Source organism: Perca flavescens, chromosome 5 (assembly GCF_004354835.1).
Source record: "Perca flavescens isolate YP-PL-M2 chromosome 5, PFLA_1.0, whole genome shotgun sequence".
NCBI classification, from domain to species: domain Eukaryota; kingdom Metazoa; phylum Chordata; class Actinopteri; order Perciformes; family Percidae; genus Perca; species Perca flavescens.
The window spans coordinates 38,957,798-38,980,156 of record NC_041335.1 but is presented as its reverse complement, the minus strand read 5'-3'; the positions used below and the strand labels follow the sequence as shown (position 1 = coordinate 38,980,156).

General features: G+C 41.8%; 3 protein-coding genes across 4 annotated transcripts in view; 2 read left to right on the top strand and 1 right to left on the bottom strand.

The window, feature by feature from the left end:
- Nucleotides 1–2,789, bottom strand: part of bag4 (BCL2 associated athanogene 4) — a 21,322-nt gene extending 18,533 nt beyond the window's left edge. Inside the window, exons 1-3 of the mRNA XM_028579378.1 lie at nucleotides 2,505–2,789; nucleotides 1,694–1,813; nucleotides 146–376 (exon numbers count right to left, since the gene is read on the bottom strand). Of these exons, the coding sequence (XP_028435179.1) occupies nucleotides 146–376; nucleotides 1,694–1,813; nucleotides 2,505–2,579 (426 nt within the window). The 5' untranslated portion in view covers nucleotides 2,580–2,789. The remainder of the gene's footprint in view (nucleotides 1–145; nucleotides 377–1,693; nucleotides 1,814–2,504) is intronic.
- Nucleotides 2,790–3,671: 882 nt separating this feature from the next.
- lsm1 (LSM1, U6 small nuclear RNA associated) lies at nucleotides 3,672–8,981 on the top strand. Its single transcript, XM_028578578.1, has 4 exons — nucleotides 3,672–3,895; nucleotides 6,048–6,116; nucleotides 7,262–7,377; nucleotides 8,379–8,981. Exons 1-4 carry the CDS (start codon nucleotides 3,850–3,852, stop codon nucleotides 8,547–8,549), a joined length of 402 nt encoding a protein of 133 aa, XP_028434379.1. The 5' UTR covers nucleotides 3,672–3,849; the 3' UTR covers nucleotides 8,550–8,981.
- Nucleotides 8,982–16,755: 7,774 nt separating this feature from the next.
- Nucleotides 16,756–21,761, top strand: LOC114555665 (serpin A3-5-like). Of its 2 annotated transcripts, XM_028578217.1 has the most exons (6): nucleotides 16,756–16,844; nucleotides 16,908–17,430; nucleotides 17,572–17,642; nucleotides 20,025–20,221; nucleotides 21,281–21,425; nucleotides 21,508–21,761. In XM_028578217.1, exons 1-6 carry the CDS (start codon nucleotides 16,788–16,790, stop codon nucleotides 21,700–21,702), a joined length of 1,188 nt encoding a protein of 395 aa, XP_028434018.1. In that variant the 5' UTR covers nucleotides 16,756–16,787; the 3' UTR covers nucleotides 21,703–21,761. The 2 variants fall into 2 exon arrangements, with proteins under 2 accessions (XP_028434018.1, XP_028434017.1); XM_028578216.1 differs by having other exon boundaries at nucleotides 16,779–17,430.
- Nucleotides 21,762–22,359: the final 598 nt, after the last annotated feature.

The following is a 22,359-nucleotide window of genomic DNA, read 5'->3' as shown; positions in this document are numbered from 1 at the left end:
TAGCCTTTAAAACCACGAAAAGACACTTATGTCATATCACGATATCCAAAATCTAAGACGATATCTAGTCTCATATCACGATATATCGATATAATATCGATATATCGCCCAGCCTTAGGAACAGCTCTAGTCTAAATGAGCTCACCCCTTGGCAGTGTGGGCCAGGATAGTGATGATGTTGGTGTTGAGAGTGTGGCTGCCCGGACGGCCCGCTGCTCTGCTCCGCTGGACCCCCCTGGTTCGGATACGGACCTGGAGCCGGCCTCTGAGCATCCGCACAGTAGAAAGGGTTGGACGGGTGGAAACCACTCGCCGGATATTGAGTCTGCGCTGGGCTGTAGACACCGTGGCCGTTTGGATAACCTGCAGGCATTACCTTCATGGAAAGCACAAGAGAGGAGAATTAAAAAAGGGGACTTTGTGTTGTTGTGTCTGACAACATTATGGAAAGGATCCCTACAGAGATAGACCTTTTAGTGAAAGAGTAAGATCCTTTTAGTCTAACATGAAACAGCCCCGAAATCACCATCACCAAACTCCACCAGACTCCATGTAAATAATCAGGACTTTTAGCGTGTATAGAGCCAGCATATCTCCACCAGACTCCATGTAAATAATCAGGACTTTTAGCGCGTATAGAGCCAGCATATCTCCACCAGACTCAATGTAAATAATCAGGATTTTTAGTGTGTATAGAGCCAGCATATCTCCACCAGACTCCATGTAAATAATCACTACTTTTAGCATGTATAGAGCCAGCATATCTCCACCAGACTCAATGTAAATAATCAGGATTTTTAGCGTGTATAGAACCAGCATATCTCCACATGTAAATGGGTGAATTAAGGGTTAATTTCAACCAAACCAGAGTGCTGATTGTTGGAACAGTGGAAAGATGAACCAAGACAGCTTTTGATAGTCAGCCTATGGTTGACAGAAACAATATCAAACCATGAAAAGCCACTTTGGGTCGTCTTTCCACTTTTCCCAACCATCACAACTGTAGTTTTGGTTGAAATAAACACATAGTTCACCTTATGTCACGATACGATATTATTGCGATTTTAAACATATTGCAATATTCTGCGATATATTGCAATGTATTACCTTTTTTCCAACTTCAGATTTTTCCCAAAGGCCAATTTTGTCAACATCTGCTTTATCTAAAAATATACATTTCTCTGTTTGTTCATCACACTTCAGTTTTATTGCTACAAAATGTGATTGTCAAGCAGACAAACTGACCAACACACATGTCATAAAAGATCGATACTTGGTGTCTGTGTATCGATACAGTATTGCCACGAAAAATATCGCGATACTATGCTGTATCGATTTTTTCCCCCACCCCTACCATTTACATGTGAAAATATGCTGGCTCTCTACACGCTAAAAGTCCTTATTATTTACATGGAGTCTGGTTGGTTTAGCGCTAGCCACCTCAGAGCTGTTTCTGGTTCAACCGAAAGGTCTTAAAGAGGTTTTAAAAAGCTCTCTCTCTGTAGGGATCCTTTCCATAATGTTGTCAGACACTTAGAATAATAATCTGAGTAGGCTTTTGTCTGTGTGTAAATGTATCGTAGTGATGTAACTGTAAGCGACATAGTGGCTGGCAAAAGGTCAAAGCACTTACAAGACTTAAGGATAAAGGGTAGATTTACGCTGTGGGATTTAGAGGGGACGGTTACGTTACCTGTGGGTTGTACTGTGGCTGCACCTCTGATCCTGAGGGATAGCTGTTTGCATAGTGTCCTGAGGAATGAGTCTGAGGATACCAGTAGTGGGACGGGTAACCAGGGTACTGAGAAGCGTCCTGCAAAACGCAGAAAACATCACACAAGAGAGTTACTTTAATAAAAGGAAAATACCCTTACTGTTTAAATTCTGAGCTGCTGTTGGTAGAAGCAGCACTGATTCTTTAATTCATTGCTGACAGTTTATAAACACAGCATAATTATATATATATATATAAATATAAATATATATATATAAACACTGTATTTCGCTTGAAATTTGAGTGCAGATGATATTTCTCAAACATATAACTCAAATGAGGTACTATTAGCAGTGTCACGTCAAGATAAACGTGATAAATTCGCGTGTGTAGCGTTAACTATTACATAATGCCAGCTAAGATAGCCGATTTGTTTTGACCTAGGATGGCAAAGGCATGACCCGCCCTCCTCTCCCTCTGATTGGCTAGTACTCATTGCCTGCTCTGGTTGGGATTGGTTGGCTCTGAGGCTACAGCAGTGTGATTTGTTAGGGGTGGAGTTAAGAATGTCAGGGTAAGCCAATCAGAGGCATAGAACGGCAGAAGGAGGGCGGGACATGCCGTCAATATGCTAGAGGAAGGAAATACTAGCCTACCGTTACGCAAGCTAGCTAGTTAGCAATGTTTACAAATTCAGGACGTTTTTTTTTTTTTTTTTTTTTTTCGTTTAAACATTTCACAACGTCAGCCCGGTTCTGAGCCCGGTTCTGAGCCGTATCCGCCCACTCACCATGCTGTTAGTCCAGGTCCCGTTAGTGTTTTCAGAGTCAGGTTTAGGATTTGACTGCATTTGATGATGATGCATCTGCTAACGTTAAGCGCGCGCCCCGGCGGTTGTCCTGTTAGCTGCCATCGTTAAACACAAACCGTTAACGTGCCTAACGGGACTAACGGAGCCGCCAGTTGGCCCAAATTCGTTACAACTACGTGGCCGTTTTCCTACAAAAGTAGACACAGGAGTGGAGCTCGACTGACTGGAATCAGGAAATGATTGAATGGCTCGAGCTCGGGCTTCTTCTTGGCAGCCAGATATCTGGTGCAGTATCGCCTCCCTAGTGGACTGGAGTGTGAATCACACTGACAGACTCAGATTGGGATGGATCCCTACAGAGATAGACCTTTTAGTTAAAGAGTAAGATCCTTTTAGTTTAACATGAAACAGCCCCGAAATCACCATCACCAAACTCCACCAGACTCCATGTAAATAATCAGGACTTTTAGCGTGTATAGAGCCAGCATATCTCCACCAGACTCCATGTAAATAATCAGGACTTTTAGCGTGTATAGAGCCAGCATATCTCCACATGTAAATGGGTGAATTAAGGGTTTATTTCAACCAAACCAGAGTGGAGATTGTTGGAACAGTGGAAAGATGAACCAAGACAGCTTTTGGTAGTTTTATTTAGTTTCTATCCACTTTGAATGAAGTGTGTTTTACGCTGATAAAAGTCCTGATTATTTACATGGAGTCTGGTGGAGTTTGGTTATTGTGATTTCGGGGCTGTTTCATGTTAAACTGAAGTTTCTCACATCATGGACAACATTGTCAGATGATATTTAGGTTGATTATTAATTGTTTTAAGCTGTAACTGTGAGCTGTACATTTCTGTAACTGTTTATTGTAATTATAATGTGTTGGTAATAAAAAAAAATATATTTTTTATTTATTTTTCTATTTTTAAATTGAAATTAGAAAAAAAAAAAATATATATATATATATATATATATATATATATATATATATATATATATATTTAAATTTTTTGTTTTTTTTTTTTTTGTTGTTGTAATTTTATAATTCTATTTCATTTAGCTATTTTGTATATTGTAATAATACATTTTTGCTAATAAAGTCTGTTTAAAACCCCCGCCCCCCCGAAAAAAAAAAAGCAGTTTCTGTTGCAGCAGCCAGCCTCGCGGTGCCTAAAGGGTTAAAAAACGTGAACAGGAAGTTTATCCCGGGCGTGTATAAAGACACTTCCGGTGCTCCTCTTGAAAGCAACCCATTTAGAAACATTAATGGCGTGACGTTAGATAAACTCAAGATACACGAAGCTAAGAACCAGCAGCACAAGATGAACTACGTACCGGGCACGGCCAGCCTCATCGACGACATCGACAGTAAGTCTCGAGCGGCTCCTCGTGCACGCACACACACACACACGGTTTCCGTCTTAAGATGTGGAGCATCGTGTCTGACACAAACTGGAACATTTAGCAAACTAAAGAGTAACTAAGTACATTTACTCCGGTCCTGTACTTTTCAAATGACTCCTCGCATGTTTTGCACAAAGAATAGCAGATTCTGCCTTCAAACAGACGCTTTACAGGGTAACAAAAAGAGGTCTTATACAGGTCCATTTCTGTTCCCTAAGCTACAAACTAAGCAAATGTTCCCTTAAAAAGTACAAAAATGTATCTTGAAGGTATCTTTTTATTTTTTTTTAAGGTACAATTATGCACCTTCCATTGTACATTGTGGACTTGTCGAGGTGTAAGGTACATATTTGTCCCCTTACATGTGTCCCTTACATATTAAATATTTGTCCCCTTACATGTGTTCCTTACATATTTGTCCCTTACATATTCAGTGTTTCCTTTAGGATTGTTTTTAGCAGTGGGGGCAGGTCTGAACACCCCACCACCCCATGAAACGGTCCTGACACTTCGCTGCAACACAAACCTAATATATTTATTCACCTCTATTCACACCCAATGAGGCATATTCTCAGTTGTGATGGAATTGTATTTGTTGAGTTAATATATAGGCCAACTTTGATCTTGACATATGGGCTAAGCATTCTGTAGCAAATAACAATAAACCCACTATTAATTACATTATCTTAATGAAAATAAACCCACTATTAATTACTTTATCTTAATGATAATAAACCCACTATTAATTACTTTATCTTAATGACAATAAACCCACTATTAATTACTTTATCTTAATGATAATAAACCCACTATTAATTACTTTATCTTAATGATAATAAACCCACTATTAATTACTTTATCTTAATGACAATAAACCCACTATTAATTACTTTATCTTAATGACAATAAACCCACTATTAATTACTTTATCTTAATGACAATAAACCCACTATTAATTACTTTATCTTAATGACAATAAACCCACTATTAATTACATTATCTTAATGCAGTGTCACTACTTCAGCATGTAAATAATGCTCCTCAAATACAAATGTGAGCAATCACTATTATATCGAATCAATAGCCACGTGCAATTTAGCTCGCAGGCGAAGAATACAGACGAAAATCACCAGTTAACTTAATTTAACTCAATTGTTAAGTGCATGTCGGAGAATAGCGCGGACAAAGGTGTGTGTGTGTGTGTGTGTGTGTGTGTGTGTGTGTGTGTGTGTGTGTGTGTGTGTGTGTGTGTGTGTGTGTGTGTGTGTGTGTGTGTGTGTGTGTGTGTGTGTGTGTGTGTGTGTGTGTGTGTGTGTGTGTGTGTGTGTGTGTGTGTCCTTGAGAACTGTAAGTGGTATAACTTATGCTGTCAGTTCATTTAAGCCTGGTCTTGCAAATTTAAATTAAGTAAACTGGTGATTTTCGTTGTTTGCCCTCGCTCACGTTTGTATTTGAGGAGCATTATTTACATGCTGAGGTAGCTACACTGCATTAAGATAATGTCATTAATAATGGGTTTATTGTTATTTGCTACAGAATGCTTAGCCTATATGTCAAGATCACAGTTGTGTGTGTGTGTGTTTGTGCTTGTGTTTGTGTTAACTAAAGCTGTAACCGATGACCGTAGCGGAGTAAAAAGTACAATATTGCGCACACACACATGCAGAGACACACACTTTGAAATGTAGCGGAGTAGAAAGTGACATGAAAAGAAAAGACTCAAGTTGAAGTTCAAGTACCTCAACATTTGGGCTGAAGTACAGTACTGCACTAAATGTATTTAGTTACTCTGCACTACTTCACTGTAAAATGTTTGAAAGCTTCATGATTAGCTTCTGTTTTTTATATATATATATATATATATATATATATATATATATATATATATATATATATATATATATATTTATATATATATATATATATATATATATAGTTTAATCACCTGTGTGTTTGTTTCTGTGAAGCACTTTGTTACATTGTGTATCTGGATGAAAGGTGCATTCTGATTGGTCCATAGCCGTGTGATGATGTATATCTGGATGAATGGTGCATTCCCATTGGTTGGTAGCCATTTGATGTAATGAACACTGCCTGTGTTGGTTGTTTCCTGCAGAGAAGCACCTGGTGCTGCTCCGGGATGGAAGAACTCTGATCGGCTACCTCAGGAGCATCGACCAGTTCGGTAAATCTCCTAAATGTCTTTATTCAAAACCACGTTCAGTGACCTGCAGTCAGAACACAAAGAAACAAAACGCAAACATACGTCGACGCCGGGAGGATCACAAGTCTAACAGTCATGTCATTTAATTATCTCATTTCAGTAGCAAGGACCATCAACCAGATGAACAATTTAGACAGACAGACAGACAGACAGACAGACAGACAGACAGGGGAGATACGGAGAGGGAAAGAGACGGACAGACAGGGGAGAGGGGGAGAGAGAGGGAAAGAGACAGACAGACAGACAGACAGGGGAGAGGGGGAGAGAGAGGGAAAGAGACAGACAGACAGACAGACAGGGGAGAGGGGGAGAGAGACAGACAGACAGGGGAGAGAGAGGGAAACAGACAGACAGACAGACAGGGGAGAGGGGGAGAGAGACAGACAGGGGAGAGAGAGGGAAAGAGACAGACAGACAGACAGACAGACAGACAGACAGGGGAGAGGGGGAGAGAGACAGACAGGGGGGAGAGAGAGGGAAAGAGACAGACAGACAGACAGACAGGGGAGAGACGGAGAGGGAAAGAGACAGACAGACAGGGGGGGGGGGAGAGAGGGAAAGCGACAGACAGACAAACAGGGGAGAGGGAGAGAGAGAGGGAAAGAGACAGACAGACAGGGGAGAGAGAGAAAGAGACAGACAGACAGGGGAGAGAGAGAAAGAGACAGACAGACAGGGGAGAGAGAAAGAGACAGACAGACAGAGAGAGAGAGAGAGACCGATTTTCCCCCCTCCCCCCCGATTATTTCGGTCAAAATTGAAATCGTGACAATTTAACCCGATTACTCGTTTAGATTAGATACTTCGATTAGATGTTGCAGTTATTGAACTGTGGGGAAAAGTTAAATAAATCATCAGTAAAAAAGTTTTTCTCAATTACTCTGTTTTTGTGATCATTGGGAGCCGAAAATCATAATCCCGTCTTTTAATTTCGATTAATTGCACGGCCCTAAAAATAGACAACGTGTAGTAAGATAAACGTTTTCTTTCCACCAGTCTGAAGGAAAGGGAGAAAATTGTAGTTTTTATGTAAAGTCTTTGCCTGTAGTAGTTTAACGCTGCCCTTAATATCTCTAAGCCCTTCCCTCTCGTTGTTTCCCTCTCAGCCAATTTAGTTTTCCACCAGACAGTCGAGCGCATCCACGTGGGGAAGAAGTTTGGAGACATCCCCCGAGGAATCTTCATCGTGAGAGGAGAGAATGTGGTGCTGCTCGGAGAGATAGTGAGTATTTGTGTATCTGAATAGCTAATATCTAGGTCTGTCCACAACTAAAGAAATCCTTAGTCGACTAACACTTATACGATTTTGTCGACTAATCGATGAGTTGATTTGATCGACAGAGCTGTGCTCTTTGAGAGGTGGTTAAGACTAGAAAAGCACAATATAAATGTAGTTAATTAACCATCTGTACTCGTACATATAGCTAAAGCAGTGTAATCAGTCCCTCCAGTAAAACGTGATTATGTGATCACATAATTCAACGCATAATCGGCCAAAGTCTGCATATTTATGCATATATATTACGCATTTTTTTCAAATACGCTGCACTTTCGCCGCATAAATTGCCGATTTCATAATCCCCGCATTTTCGTTGCAAAAAAGTCACATGTATCTTAGCAGAAAGTTGAAAAATGTTGCGTTTACTTCACACAAGAGCAGCCATTTCCCCCTGTTGCCACGGGAACGTTATAGGGCTGTCCTCGACTAAAGAAATCCTTAGTCGACTAACACTTATAGGATTTTGTCGACTAATCGATTAGTTGATTTAATTGACGGAGCTGTGAGCTTTGAGAGGTGGTTAAGACTAGAAAAGCACAATATAAATGTAGTTAATGAACCATCTGTAAAACTGAGTTTCTCCACAATTAATCCTGCAAAAGCACCACTTTAAATCTGGTGTTTACCATAAATGTGCTCAGAAGTTTCTTGGCAATGAGTAATTAAGCATGAATAAGCATAAAAAATGACTAATGGACTAAAGAACTCTTAGTCGACTAAGACCAAAACGAGCGATTAGTCGACTAATCGACTAAGAGGTGGCAGCCCTAGTTCATCAAACGAACGTTAACTGTATCGGTCCGATCTGAATCGTATCTCACCGCGTCGTTTGATATTAAAATGCATGGTAGCCCGTGTCTCCAGATGTGTATGGGATGCGTCCCGATGGGGGGAAGATGAACCCTGTGACCTCCCAGGTGAAGGTGTTGTCTCGGTGTGTGCAGGACGTGGAGAAGCCCTGCGACACGGTGCTGCAGCAGGTCTCCATCGAGGAGATCCTGGAGGAGCAGCGGCTGCAGCAGCAGGCCAAACAGGAGACGGAGAAGGTCAAAACCGCCGCCCTGAAGGACCGAGGCCTTTCCATCCCCAAAGCCGACAACTTGGACGAATACTGACCCTCCCCCTCGTCCACCAGCCTCTTTCTCACTTTGTCTCGGACTGTTTTTTTTACGTTGGATTTGAGTTTATGAGAGCATGAGTGATTTTGTTTTTGTGGGTGCGAGGCTGCATCATGCCGGGCCTGCTCGCCGTTGTGTGCTGTGTGAATCTCATTTTGAATAATTTGTAGAGAGAGAGAGAGAGAGAGAGAGAGGGGCGGGGGGGGGGGAACAAAAAGATGTTACTGCTGCTCTCAGTTCTGCAGAAAGAATCATGTGTCTACGTAACACCACTCTGTCTCAACGTAACTTAGCATTTATTTTACAGCAGCACTTTCTATTTTGTCTGTGATACGTTGAGCCTTTTTATTTGGAGAGACGTGTGGGCCCCGCTAATGACAAAAACTACATGCTATGCTCCATTAAAGAGTTTAGTTTTTCATTATTTCATTTCTCTGACTAATTTTTGTCGTTGCACCTTTTTTGACTGTGTTGTTTTACTTACTCTGTTGTCATTATTGAAGCATTACTGTGCAAATTTGGTGGCACAATTCCATACAAAGTCAGTGCAAAGACTCGTAGACACGAATGAGGCGAGGATGTGAAATTGGCCTCATTCGTGCCGCACCGTGGATTTGCGGATTGAAGTGAGAAATGTGGGTGTAGATGTGTAGCAGAAGCCAATCCGTGTTTAGAGGAGGAGTTTTCTTTGTGAGAAGTAAGCGGGGAAAGTTTGACTAACTGGTAAGTTGTAGAGATGGTCCGATACCACTTTTTTGCTTCCCGATACCGATTCCGATACCTGAACTTGCGTATTGGCCGATACCGAGTACCGATCCGATACCAGAGTGTCATATATTTCATTATGTTTTAACAGCTGTATACTACTATCCCTGTATGGATGTGATATGATGTATAACAGCTGTATACTACTATCCCTGTATGGATGTGATATGATGTATAACAGCTGTATACTACTATCTCTGTATAGATGTGATATGATGTATAACAGCTGTATACTACTATCCCTGTATAGATGTGATATGATTTATAACAGCTGTATACTACTATCTCTGTATGGATGTGATATGATTTCTATCTTTGTTGTATATCTGGCTCAGGTTAAACTCTTTGTGAAACATGAACAAACACAAACAATGAATGCTACAGAACTTTCTTTTATTCTCCAGTTTGACAGTCAGTTATAACGGAAAAAGAACATAAATAAACTACTTTAATGTAGATTTTCTTTAGGGTTTTATTACGTGGTATCGGATCGGTGAATAAACTCCAGTACTTCCCGATACCGATACCAGCGTTTTAGGCAGTATCGGAGCCGATACTGGTATCGGTATCGGACCATCTCTAGTAAGTTGTGAAATGATATCTCTGTTGTTGTGTTTATGGAGCAACTCCAATGTCAGCAGATCCCTGGTAGAACCAGACTCCATCCAGAAACCAAGCATTTTAAAAGTTGTTTGCTTGTCGTCTTGCGGACAGCCCCAATAAAGTATCAATTCCGACTTGTAACTAATCGGCATCATGATGTTATTTCAGGATACTTTCTATCTGTTTTTAGCAATTTAAAAAAGCAACGTTGTTGAAGCCTACGTCTCTACAAGGTACCAGATTAAACCCAAAATTGATCCAAATATGATCCTGCAATCAATTTCTTGCTAACGGCGCGACGCAAATACTTAATTTCGCCTTGTGTTGACACGTCTTTAGTTTCGTATGGCCAGCTGTATCTCCACAGCGCTGCGGAGGAAGGTCTGGCTACACCACAGAAGCATTCTGGGATAGGAGAGACAAACTCTCTGGGTTGTTTGCATTTCTTTAAAGCAATCACAATGGTCTCAGGTGGCGCTAAGCTCCAGACGCAGCAACGGTGGCTCCGCTAAATAGTATCTCACACAGCAACAGTGACGGTGGCTCTGCTAAATAGTCTCAGGAAGGAACTGGTTCTGGTGGAACATTTGCACCCCAGTAAAGAAAACATATTTTATATTAAATGGAGTTAACTGTTGACACAATACAGTACCGTGAGCTGTTTAAATAAGCTGGTTACACCTCATTGGCTCTTACCAGTGTATCTCCGTGTGTACACCAGTGGATATGGGCGATCTGGGTTCAATTCCCACTGATACTTTAGACACTTAACCCCTAGTTGTCCCAGAGGCGTTCGACCTCTGACATATACAGCAATTGTAAGCCGCTTTGGCTAAAAGTGTCAGCTGAACGACATGTAATGTAACCGTAATCCCACCAATCGGTCCCAAAACGTCCCAGTTAGAGAGGAACATATTCTTTGTAAATCTTTGCAATCTGTCTCTAAAGATAAGAGCATGCCCCAGTGATCGATCCTTCCTGCCTTCATCAGTCTGTTAATCATTTGGACAGATAAAGTCAGTTAAGGGCATAACTTTGGGTTCAACATTGGAGAGGTTGAGATCCCTATCTACAGGGGGGGTCCCGGGACACGTCTGCATGGATGGAAAAAAGCACAGAAACCTCAAACGTTACGACGGGAGAAGCACAGAGCTGAACTGTGTTGACCTTTCCCCAACGCGAGAAACGCGCAAATCAATGAACAAGAGACAGATTCTTCTGTTTGTGAGTTCACTAAAATGTAAACCTGTTTTCTAAACAGTTCTCAGGACGTAGACGGCAGAGATTCTGCTTGTCAGAGCATCGGCACAGCACCGGATTTATCAGGTAACGTCTATAATTACTAACTAGCTTTACTATGACTACGCTAATGTAGCTCACTGTAGCTATCAGCAGTAAACACTATTGCAGGGGAGGCAGTAGCTCAGCCCGTAGGGACTTGGGTTGGGAACCGGAGGGTCTCTGGTTCAAGTCCCAGTACGGACCAAAGTACAGAGTGTGGACTGGTAGCTGGAGAAGATGCCAGTTCACCACCACCGTACCCCCCTCCAAACACTCACTCTGACATCCCTCCATTTGTGCATGAACAAATCGAGGTCCCGAGCATGTAAGTGTGTAGTGATTTCTAACAAACAGAGTGTAAATTGTAATTTCCCCAGTGGGGATGAATAAACAGTGTAATTATTACCACTGGACCTGTGATCAGGGAGCTATGATACCACAGTCAGCTGATCGCCTGGCGTTAAATCGCAGAGCGTTGTCCTTCACGTGAGGAGCGCAGTAGACCCCGCAGTTTGATTGGTTGGGGGACCTCGAGTGGTTAAGGTTTAGGATAGCCGATTGGTCAGGGGATAGGACCTGAACCTGCGTCAACAAATCAGGTTCATTTACCTTGCGTAACTTACGCCTGGCCACTAGTAGTGTGTGAATGCTATTGAAGGGCGGGCCTTTCTTAGAAGTTGCATAAGTACCATAATAACGCAGTGCTCCCTGTGTGAAAAGCCATTACCCCCCCTCCCCACACACACACACACACACACACAGCGAGACACCGACACACTCTCTCACACACACACACACACACAGCGAGACACAGACAAACACGCATACTCACACAGAGACACTCACACTCACACACTCACTCACACAGCGAGACACACACACTCACGCACAGACACGCGCACACACATTCTCACACAGACACACACATTTTGCAGGATTCAGTCCTGCTGCTGCTGTGAACTCGTAACATTAAATATATGTTGAGTCTTATTATTTCCTGTGACCACTGTGCAGTAGCCTAACTAAGAAGACCACTATCCAGGATGTTGTCAAGCTGTGTGCAGTTACAAAAAGGTTGAGATCTGGGCAGCCTTCAAACACAAGAAAGCTGACAACATTTGTCCTGTAGGGTTTAATTGGTCAAACGGTTAATGGCTTGTGTGTTTATCTGCTGCAGCCTCAGTTTGATGTGAGTTACGGTGAAACATGATTACACAGAACGAATGGGGGGGCCGAGCAAATAAGACTTTGAGACAGAATAAACAAAGCTAAAGTACAGTTTCTCTGATTTATCTGATAAAAAGGAACATCTCTCTTCATCCCGTCAGTGCTTCTCTGTCTGCGCTTCAACCAGGAGAAGGTAAGCTGTTAGAAAGATTGTTTTTACGTGTTTCACGTACAAGTTTAAATACTCTGCCAACAGTTAAATACAGTTTAACACATTGAGTTTAAGATGTAACTGTGCACACTGGAACTGTAAATCCTTTAGAGATGACTAGATTTACTCTACTTATTCTCCTTTTGGAAGTTCAATCAATGTGTTGATGTTTGTTCGTATTATTTTTTACTAGTGCAGTGCCCGTGCAAAATCTGTTTTTGTGTGTGTTTTTAGTAATTTTTAGTGGTGTGTTTGAGTGCTCATTTGTTTTTTTCAATTACACAGCAAAAGTTCAGTGACAGTTTTATTGGTGCATGGTAGAAAGCAAATACTGATACTGATGTAATGACATACAATATATATGGAAAATTAAACTACAGAACCTGGTTACATATCGATTTATAGTGGTGACATGTATTTGGATATCTGTGTACAGGTAGCAGGAGTTTAAATTAGATTAGATTTACATTAGTTTCAACTTTGTTGTCATTGTGCAGAGATACAAGTATAGAGACAATGAAAGGCAGTTAGCGTCTAACCACAAATGCAAAAATGCAGAAAAGTGCAATGTGATATTAAAGTATAGACAGGCAGTGCAGTGTAGACAGTATATTACATACAGTGTAGGGTAGACAGTATATTACATACAGTGTAGGGTAGATAGTAGTATACAGTTAATAAAGTGGTATGGTGTACCAACCCAGGCTCACAGCAGTTATTTTATTTTTACACAGTCATGTTATTGAATCTATTGATTCGTGTACATGTACACATTTATCTCAGTTATTTTTTTTGGTCAGCACATTTTTTAAACTAATGGAAGCGGCTGTGGTAGCGAGTAGCATGAAAGGCCGAAAATCTGCGTAAGGAGGTTGGTCGGGGGGGGGTGGATGGGTCAATCTACAGGACTTTCACCCAGGAGACCGGTCGATCGTCTCCCACGTGTCACGTTTCCTTAAACCCAACTTTCCCGTTCTTCTTTTCCTAAAACCCAACTGTCCTATTGTTGTCCCGTGTACCCCAGAGACCGGGGATGGTGTCTCACATGTGCACCACAAAAAAACCCGAGATAAACGTGTCTGTATTCTAGGGCTGTCCCAAACGATTATTTTTTAAACGATTAATCTAGCGATTATTTTTTCGATTAATCTCACGATTAATTTTTCGATTAATCTAATTTGACAATTAGCGATTATTTACCCATTGCTCAATTATTAACAATTTACACAAAACAAATTTCAATAAGGTTCAAATGTCTATTTCTTCAAACTGTTTAACACCGCACTGTTCAAGTAAAATTAATTTGTAGTGCAACCTGAAGCCAGATGTAGGCTATCAATCCAACAGCAAAAAACAGTCACTTTCACAAGGAATACAAAAATAAAAACTTAAAGTAAACAGAGCAAGTGCAAAAAGCAAAATGCTTTTTTTAACAGTAGGTAAAATATTGAATAAGCTCTTGTTTAACATCCAAGCTCTTTTAACTTTAATTATTTGTATCTAAAGGCTGGTTAAGCACTGTAGGGAGGAGAAGTTGGACAGTTGTTGTCTCGTTCCAGTTCCAGTTAGCATGTTAGATGTATTTCCACTCACATACCCAACAACTGCTGAACAACTCGTCTTATCCACCACTCTCTCGCCTGTAGTCTACTACTGGAACTGACCCAAAGACCGAAGTTTTCGAGGCGGGATCGGCGTGAGACGAGAAGGCATGACACAGGAGACTCCAGGCTGCAGGCATACAGTCTCCAAGTTTTGCCAAACTTGCGATCTTAAAGAGGCCGGTGGGGAACTCTTGTGGGTCGCCACCACTCGCCATACTCGTCTTTTCGTGCTGCTATCTCTGACTCACTCACTGGACCATCATGTAGGCGGATGAGCTGGGTTAGCTTCAGAGCTAAGGCGGAGGTACAGATTAGGTGCCCCTAGAACCCGCATATCTAACAGTAGTTCGGTATTCCATTAGTTCCGCATTACATTAATTCATTTGCACGTCAGTTTTATTTATTTTATTTAGTGACGCGTCGACGCAAATTATTTGTGTTTACACATTTACGTAGTCAATGATGTCGACTACGTTGACGAATTGTCCCAGCCCTACCATATACACGAATCAATAGATTAAAAATAACGTGACCATTTCACAAACTGCCGTGAGACGGTGTTGGGTGTACAGTAAGGATATGTGCAGGGACATTAACAGTAACATTATCAGAGCAGAATAAATATGGATATAGAGTATGAACAATATAGACAGATATGTGCATTGTAGTAACAGTAACATTTAAAAGGGGCATTTCTTTGCTGTTTTCTCACTTTTTGCTCACAGGTTTCTCTATAGAGCTCCCCCTACAGCTTCAGAATAGATATTTGGTAGTTCCTATGTTTACTCGTGTCTGACTCCTCTCTCGGTCAGTCTGCCGTTTTCTTTTTACTCTGTTCCTCCGACAATGCTTTCCTAGCTTTCTGCTTCTTTTTTGCCGGCTAAGCCATGACGATAGTGTGAAAAACTCCATCGCTACCTTGTTAGCTGGTTCCTGAGTGGGCGTATGTGTGCAGTGCCGTGAAGCAATTCGTTACATCGCAAGACCTGATATCACTCCACAGTTCCTAACGTTGCAAGGATGTTTTTTCCGCTCACGGGCGCTAGGGGGGAGCAAGACGACCACCATTCAACTCGAAAAAAAAGTCATATAACCATTCCAATGACTCTGAAGCTGTTCAGTTAAGCCGCATAGTTCCCCTTTAAGAGTATGAAAAATAAGTGTATGTGCAGTATGAACACTATAAAGAGCAGTAGAATATGTGTATGCATAAATGTAGATACACTACATATAAATATAAATAGAATACTATGGGTGGTTTGGGGCAGTGCAAGGCCGTGAAAGACACTATGAACGCATTGACTAGGACATGTTTAGTTGCTGAAACAGCCTAGCGTGTGTTTGAGTTGCTGAATAGCCTAGGCTACTATTACACAGTAGCCTAAACTCAAAAAACGATAACATTAAGCGCACCAGAATGAAATACAATATTCAGAATTAAACACTGTAGCTGACTTACAGATTCAATGAACATCCACAAATAATTCAGGTGAGGTTCAGAGAAGGCTACTACTTAAGGTGAAAAACGAACATCCACAAAAAACATAATGAGAGAAGTTTTAGTGCTGGAGTAGGTGCTGCTTTAGGAGGGGGAAGGGCAATTCGAGCAAAGGCACTGACACATCGACCCGATTATCGGCCGACGGACAGTCTTGCAAGGTCGGTGACTTGAGTCAGTTATGTGTGTTCCATGCCGTCGTCTGTCTGACGAGCCATGGGCCTTCATTTGGGCCGATTTTGACTTGTTGAATCGGTGGGTGGGCAGTCGGACTCAATGAAAAATCTGATTGATGGAGAGCTAACCCGGAAATGACGAGTGGAATAAGTGTGACTAGAGTCTCTCAAAATCTGATGAAAATCTTTTAAACTGACCTTTATCGATCTGACATGAAGACGGATTCAGCAACTGCACGGCCTATTTCTCTCTTCAAATGTTTTCAGAAACACGTTTCGGTGAAACTATTTTCATAAAATATGAGATAGTATTCCGAACGAGCCACCATTATGGTCGTGGTGAAGCCACACCCACGTGACGCGTTCTTTCAATCTGCTGCCGGTTTAAATTTTTTGGGCGACGATACAAATTAGCGCTGCCTGCTGTTATGGAGATGTATTATGTTCCTGTAATTTATAGATAGATATTCATTAGTTTAAAAATTGTGAGTACCCCTCCCAATTTATGTGTGGCTCATGTGAGCTGGGCAGGAGGCAGGCAGAGGTGTGGTAGTCTACACCTGGTTCACATTTGCTTGATTGACTCTTTGTCCTTCAAAGAGGGCTGGAGATTCAGTTCTAGTGATCTCTCTCTCTCTCCATCATCAAATCCAGGAAAAGTTTGTTTTTAAGTTTTGTTTACACTGCAGCCTGGTTCACGGCTGCTGGTTACAGCGTTCTCGCTCACTACTGGACCAGTTTAAAAGATTTTCACTCACTTAGACACAAATGAATAGGGATATATCCAGCTTGAAAAATAACCACCTTTTTGAGAGTAACAACAGACCACATACACATTATACTAAACCTTCAGAAAATCCTCCAGTACAAAATCAGTTTACTCATTAAAACAAACAACGAAGCTGAACTTTTGAACTTTTGTCTTAGTTTATGATGATGATGCGTGCAGCCGTGGGTCTCTGGGTCCTATCAGCGGTGATCTGCGTGGGCAGAGGCCATCACCATTTGGGTCACGATGACAACAAGACCATCCAAGACACCGTAGAGGACGGCAGCGCCAACAGCGTCTCCCTGGTGACCGAAGCAAACCAAGAGTTTTCCTTTCGACTCTACAGGAAGTTAGCAGCTGATGCTGACTCACAGGGAAAGAATATCTTCTTCTCCCCGGCTAGTGTGTCGACTGCCTTGGCTGCGTTGTCCGTGGGAGCTCAGGGGGAGACTCACCGTCAGCTTTTCAGTGGTCTGGGCTTCAACAGCTCCCTCCTGACTCAGACAGATGTGGACCAGGCCTTCCAGATGTTCCTCCAGAGGGCCAACAACACATCTCAGGACGCCAGCGAAGGGACCGCCGTGTTCGTGGACAACCGCTTCAAGCCGAAGCCGGAGTTCCTGCAGACCCTGAAGCAGTCGTACTTCACAGATGGGTTCAATGTGGACTTTAGCCAATCCAAAGAAAGTGCTGGTACCATCAATAAGTACGTGGAGGAGAAGACCAACGGGAAGATTGACCAGCTGGTGAAAGACCTGGATCCAAACACAGTCATGTGTCTCATCAGCTACATCTACTACAAAGGTAAGAAGGTCCTGTGGGATGAGATCTAGTCAGTCTATAATAATCTAATGTAATAATGTAAGATCTGTTTACATATTTTGAGGTTAAATTGAACGTATCAAACCACAAGTTGTTGTATTATTTCTACTCATTGTCTAACAGGAAAGTGGGCGACTCAGTTTGACCCTAAACTCACCAAGCAGGACGACTTCAACGTGGACGAGAACACCAAGGTTCAGAGTTTCACTCTTAATTCAGAAAAAAATGATTTGAGTCCCAGTAATTAAAGGAGAACTCCGGGCAATTTTTACGTTAATCTTGATTGCTATATGTATATGAGTACTGTCGATAGCAGTGCTAGCAACACGGAGCTGCTGCAGCTAATGCCGAGAGCTCCCACTCAGCTCAAACGGCAGTTAATGGGGCATAAGATAAAGAGTGTCTTTGTGCCTCTTAACAGACACAAAATGCAATTAAAATGTCTGTGCAACATGAACAGGGCCCTTACATGACAACAAGATGCATTTAGCAACTTAGCCATTGTTTAAACTCACCTACCCTCTTAGCTGCTAGCTGCCGTCTGGGATGAGTGAGTGTGTTCAGCCAGGCTCCGGTAATAATCATCACGCAGCAGTTCCATGTGTATTTGTAGCATATATATCCATTTTGTTTGCTGTCGTTGGTGAATATGAGTCTCTGCAGTGGCAAATTGTGTGGTAGTTTCCTTAGCCAGGCTAGCAGCCCCGACCGGCATCCTTCTACTTCCTCCCCGCCTCCCTCGCCTGCCGAGGCACAAATAGGTAATTGAGCACTGTAGTGGTTATGACCATATTAGTGACTATGTTACTAGATGGAAACGGAGCAATATATGTTTATGCCCTGTACAGTAAGATAGTGTTTTAGACTGCTAGCTGTAGTCTCGCGCTGAAGTCCTGTGGGAATTCAGTTGTAGCGTGAAAAAGGTAAATAGCAGTGTGCAGGTTGGAGGAGCGTAGTGTGTGAAAAGTGACGATTGGAGGTGTTCACAAGGGAAGAAGCTTAGAGTTTGAAAAACAAGGGTTGATTTACTGTGGAAAAGAAATGGTTTGCGTTGTTGCCTTTCAGAATTGTGGCAACGGAATGAGAAAATACAAGAACCTAAACTTTCATCGTCTTCCTTTCCATGACCATGATATTCTGCAGTTGTGGCTAGTTGGACACTGCTAGTTACCTTCTTCAGCTCTCGGCATTAGCTGCAGCAGCTCCGCGTTGCTAGCACCGATTCAGCTCGATTTTTTTGCTATCGACAGTACTCATATACATATAGCAATCAAGATTAACGTAAAAATTGCCCGGAGTGCTCCTTTAAAGGAGAAATCCGACCAATTTTTATCTGAATCCAGAAGAGGCGATCACGGAGGTCATGCCTTCGCAACGAAAACTTGAAGTTTTTTCCCCCCTCAGAAATAGGGAATTGAGCGCTGTAGTGGTTATGACCATATCAGTGACTATGTAACTACATGGAAACGGTCCAAATGATGCCTGTGGCTTACACAGTAATAGCGTTACTGAAGGCTGGCTCTAGTCTTACGCTGAAGTCCCGTGGGAATTCAGTTGTTGCAGGAAATGGTAAACAGTAGTGTGCAGATCGGAGCGTAGTGTGTGAAGAGTGAAGATCGCAAGGGAAGAATCTTGGAGTAAGCATAATGTGTGTTGATCTACTGTGGAAAATAAATCGTTTGCGTTTGTTTGTTTACCATTTCGGGACTTCAGCGCGAGACTAGAGCCAGCCTTCAGTAACGATATTGCTGTGCAAGCCACAGGCATCATTTGGACCATTTCCATGAAGTTACAAAGTCACTGATTAGATAGATTAGATTCAACTTTATTGTCATTGTGTAGAGTACAATTACAAAGACAACGAAATGCAGTTTGCGTCCAACCTGCTGCTATGGGTGTGTGACCAGTTTTTACCACCCTCTGCAGTGCTTTCCGGTCCTTGTCAGAGCAGTTGCCATACCAAATTGTGACACAGTTGGTGAGGATGCTCTCGATGGTGCAGCGGTAGAAGTTCACCAGGATCTGAGGAGACCAGTGGACCATCTTGAGTCTCCTCAGAAAGAAGAGATGCCAATGAGCTTTCTTGATCAGGGTAAAGGTGTTGAGGGTCCAGGAGAGGTCTTCAAAGATGTGGACACCCAGAAACTTGCCCCCACAACTGGCATTTTACCCAACTGGGAGCTCTGGCCATTAGCTGCAGCAACTCCAGTTTGCTAGCACCGATTTTGGTCATTTTTTTCCCTATCGATAGTACTCGGATACATCTAGCGATCAAGATTCAGATAAAAAAACAGGGGTGTAGTCAGACATCGTAAACATTTGGGGTTCAGTCCACACCTAAGCCATTGGGAATTCTTAATTTACGAAATATATATAAAGTATTTTTCATGTTGTTAATACAATTTGGGAAAACCTGATAGTTGTAACACCCTAATTTGTTTTTGACGTCTTCTGCTTTTTTCAACGTTTTTGCAGTTTTGTTGATGAGAAAAAGGGCTGAGTGGGTTTGAGCCCCAGTCCAATTAACCATCATTGTTCATTCTGTGTGTCTTCATGTTTAAATTGTCATCGTCCAGGTTTCAGTCGACATGATGAATCTGGAGGATCGTCTCCACACCTATCACGACCGCGAGCTGAACACAACGGTCCTTCAGCTCCCCTTCAACAGCTCCTACTCCATGCTGCTGATGTTGCCTGACGTCATGGCAACACTGGAGAACGGCATCTCCCCGAACCACGTCACCAAATGGTTGAAGGCTATGATGAGACCCAGGTTGGGAGAATCTTAATTTATGCTTCTAATATGTGGAATTTTGACACTGAATAAGGTATCCAGCTTTGTCCTGTCCGATAGAGACTCTTCTCCTCCGTAAAATGCCCCCATAAGTGGTTTGTTCCAGCATCATTCTGACCTATATTTAGGTTAATAGTGGCGTCGCCCTCTAGTGGACGGGAGCAAAGCAGGAAGTAAGGTGAGGAAGTATAAGAGCGCCAAATGTCCTGGTAAGGAGGCAAGTTTGGGGGGATGGGTCGAACAAACACAGGACTTTGACCCAGGAGACCGGGGTCCATGTCCCGTTTAAAATTAAAAAGAAACCGAGTTTTATGTCTGTAGATGTTTATTGGTCTGTAATTGTGTAGTCTTTGTTGTGCATCTGCTTTTATCGTTTACTCTTTGTTTATGTGTTCTTGGGTATCAAGAAAGGTGCCCATAAATAAAATGTATTATTATTGTTTTAACTTTATATCAACTTAATTAAGTCTGTTTTTTTGGGGGGGGGGTTACCCAAAAGGGAAAGGATCCCTACAGAGGGAAGAGTAAGATCCTTTTTGTTTAACATGAAACAGCCCGGAAATCACCATCACCAAACCCACCAGAGTCCATGTAAATAATCAGGACTTTTATCATCGTAAAACACATTTCATTCAAAGTAGATAGAAACTAAACAAAATAAAAATATCAAAAGCCATCTTGGTTCGTCTTTCCACTGTTCCAACAATCACCACTCTGGTTTCACCCATTTACATGTGGAGATATGCTGGCTCTATACACGCTAAAAGTCCTGATTATTTACATGGATTCTGGTGGGTTTGGTGATGGGGATTTTAGGGCTGTTTCATGTTAAACTAAAAGGATCTTACTCTTTAACAAAAAGGTCTATCTCTGTAGGGATCCTTTCCATAATGTTGTCAGACACTTAGAATAATCTGAGTCTGTCATTGATAGAAAACAGCATATCATTGTTTAAGGCCCTCATATCCAAATGAAACTCCTGCCCTAGTCAGATTCACTGCATTTTTGTCTCCCTCCCCCACTCCCCCAATGTTTTAGGAGACATGAAGTATATATTCCAAAGTTCTCCATCAAGACTTCCTACAACCTCAACGATGTGCTGTCAAAAATGGGAATGACAGACATGTTTGGTGGTGCAAATTTGAGAGGCATTTCAGAGGAGCAAGGACTGGCAGTCTCAAAAGTAAGTAAACAGAGCATATGTTTTATTATTTCACACATATTCCAGTCGTCTGTCATCTCATTTTCTCTGCGTTGCACCGCAGGTTGTGCACAAAGCTACGCTGGACGTGGACGAGACCGGAGCCGAAGCTTCAGCTGCCACAGCCATCCTCATCGGACGGACGTCTGACCTCCCAGGCGATGTGTTGAAGTTCAATCGTCCATTCATGGTCATCATCACTGAACGTAACACGGAGAAAATCCTCTTCTTGGGCAAGATTATCAACCCAACCATCTGATGTATCATCACTTTGTGTTTGCTCGAGCACAGCTGTTGTATCTCATATAAAGGAGTCAGAAAAACTTTTGTTTTGTTGTCTCTTGCTTTATTGAGAGTGTAAACAGTTTTTATATAATGATCTTTAAAGGTAAAATAATGTGGTGATAAAATATGATCAACTTCCATCAGCATTTGGTATTCATTCATAACAGATCAGATTTTAAAAATACAATAGAGGTCTTTTTAAACCGCTCTGGTTCTGGGAATTAAAATCCTTTACTTAAGTAAAAGTACTACTTCCACACTGTATAAGTACAAGTCCTGCATGTCACTTCAGTAAAAGTCTGTAAGTATCATCAGGAAAATGTACTTAAAGTATAAAGTAAGTATCATCAGGAAAATGTACTTAAAGTATAAAGTAAAAGTACTTAATACAGAAAAATCCTCACACTTTGGAAACTGGAATCAGTTCATTTCATATGGACTTGGTGTTTTCTACAGGAGCAGAAACTTTGTTTCCCAACCTCACAGCTTGGGGTCAGTCTACCTTGGATGGTTTAGACATTGTAGCTAATAATCAAAATCCTTATAGAGAAAATTAATTGGATTTTTAAAGTTGACAGGACACAATAAAACTAGAGTGTGAATGCTGTACAGTATGTTCAAAGGCTGACAC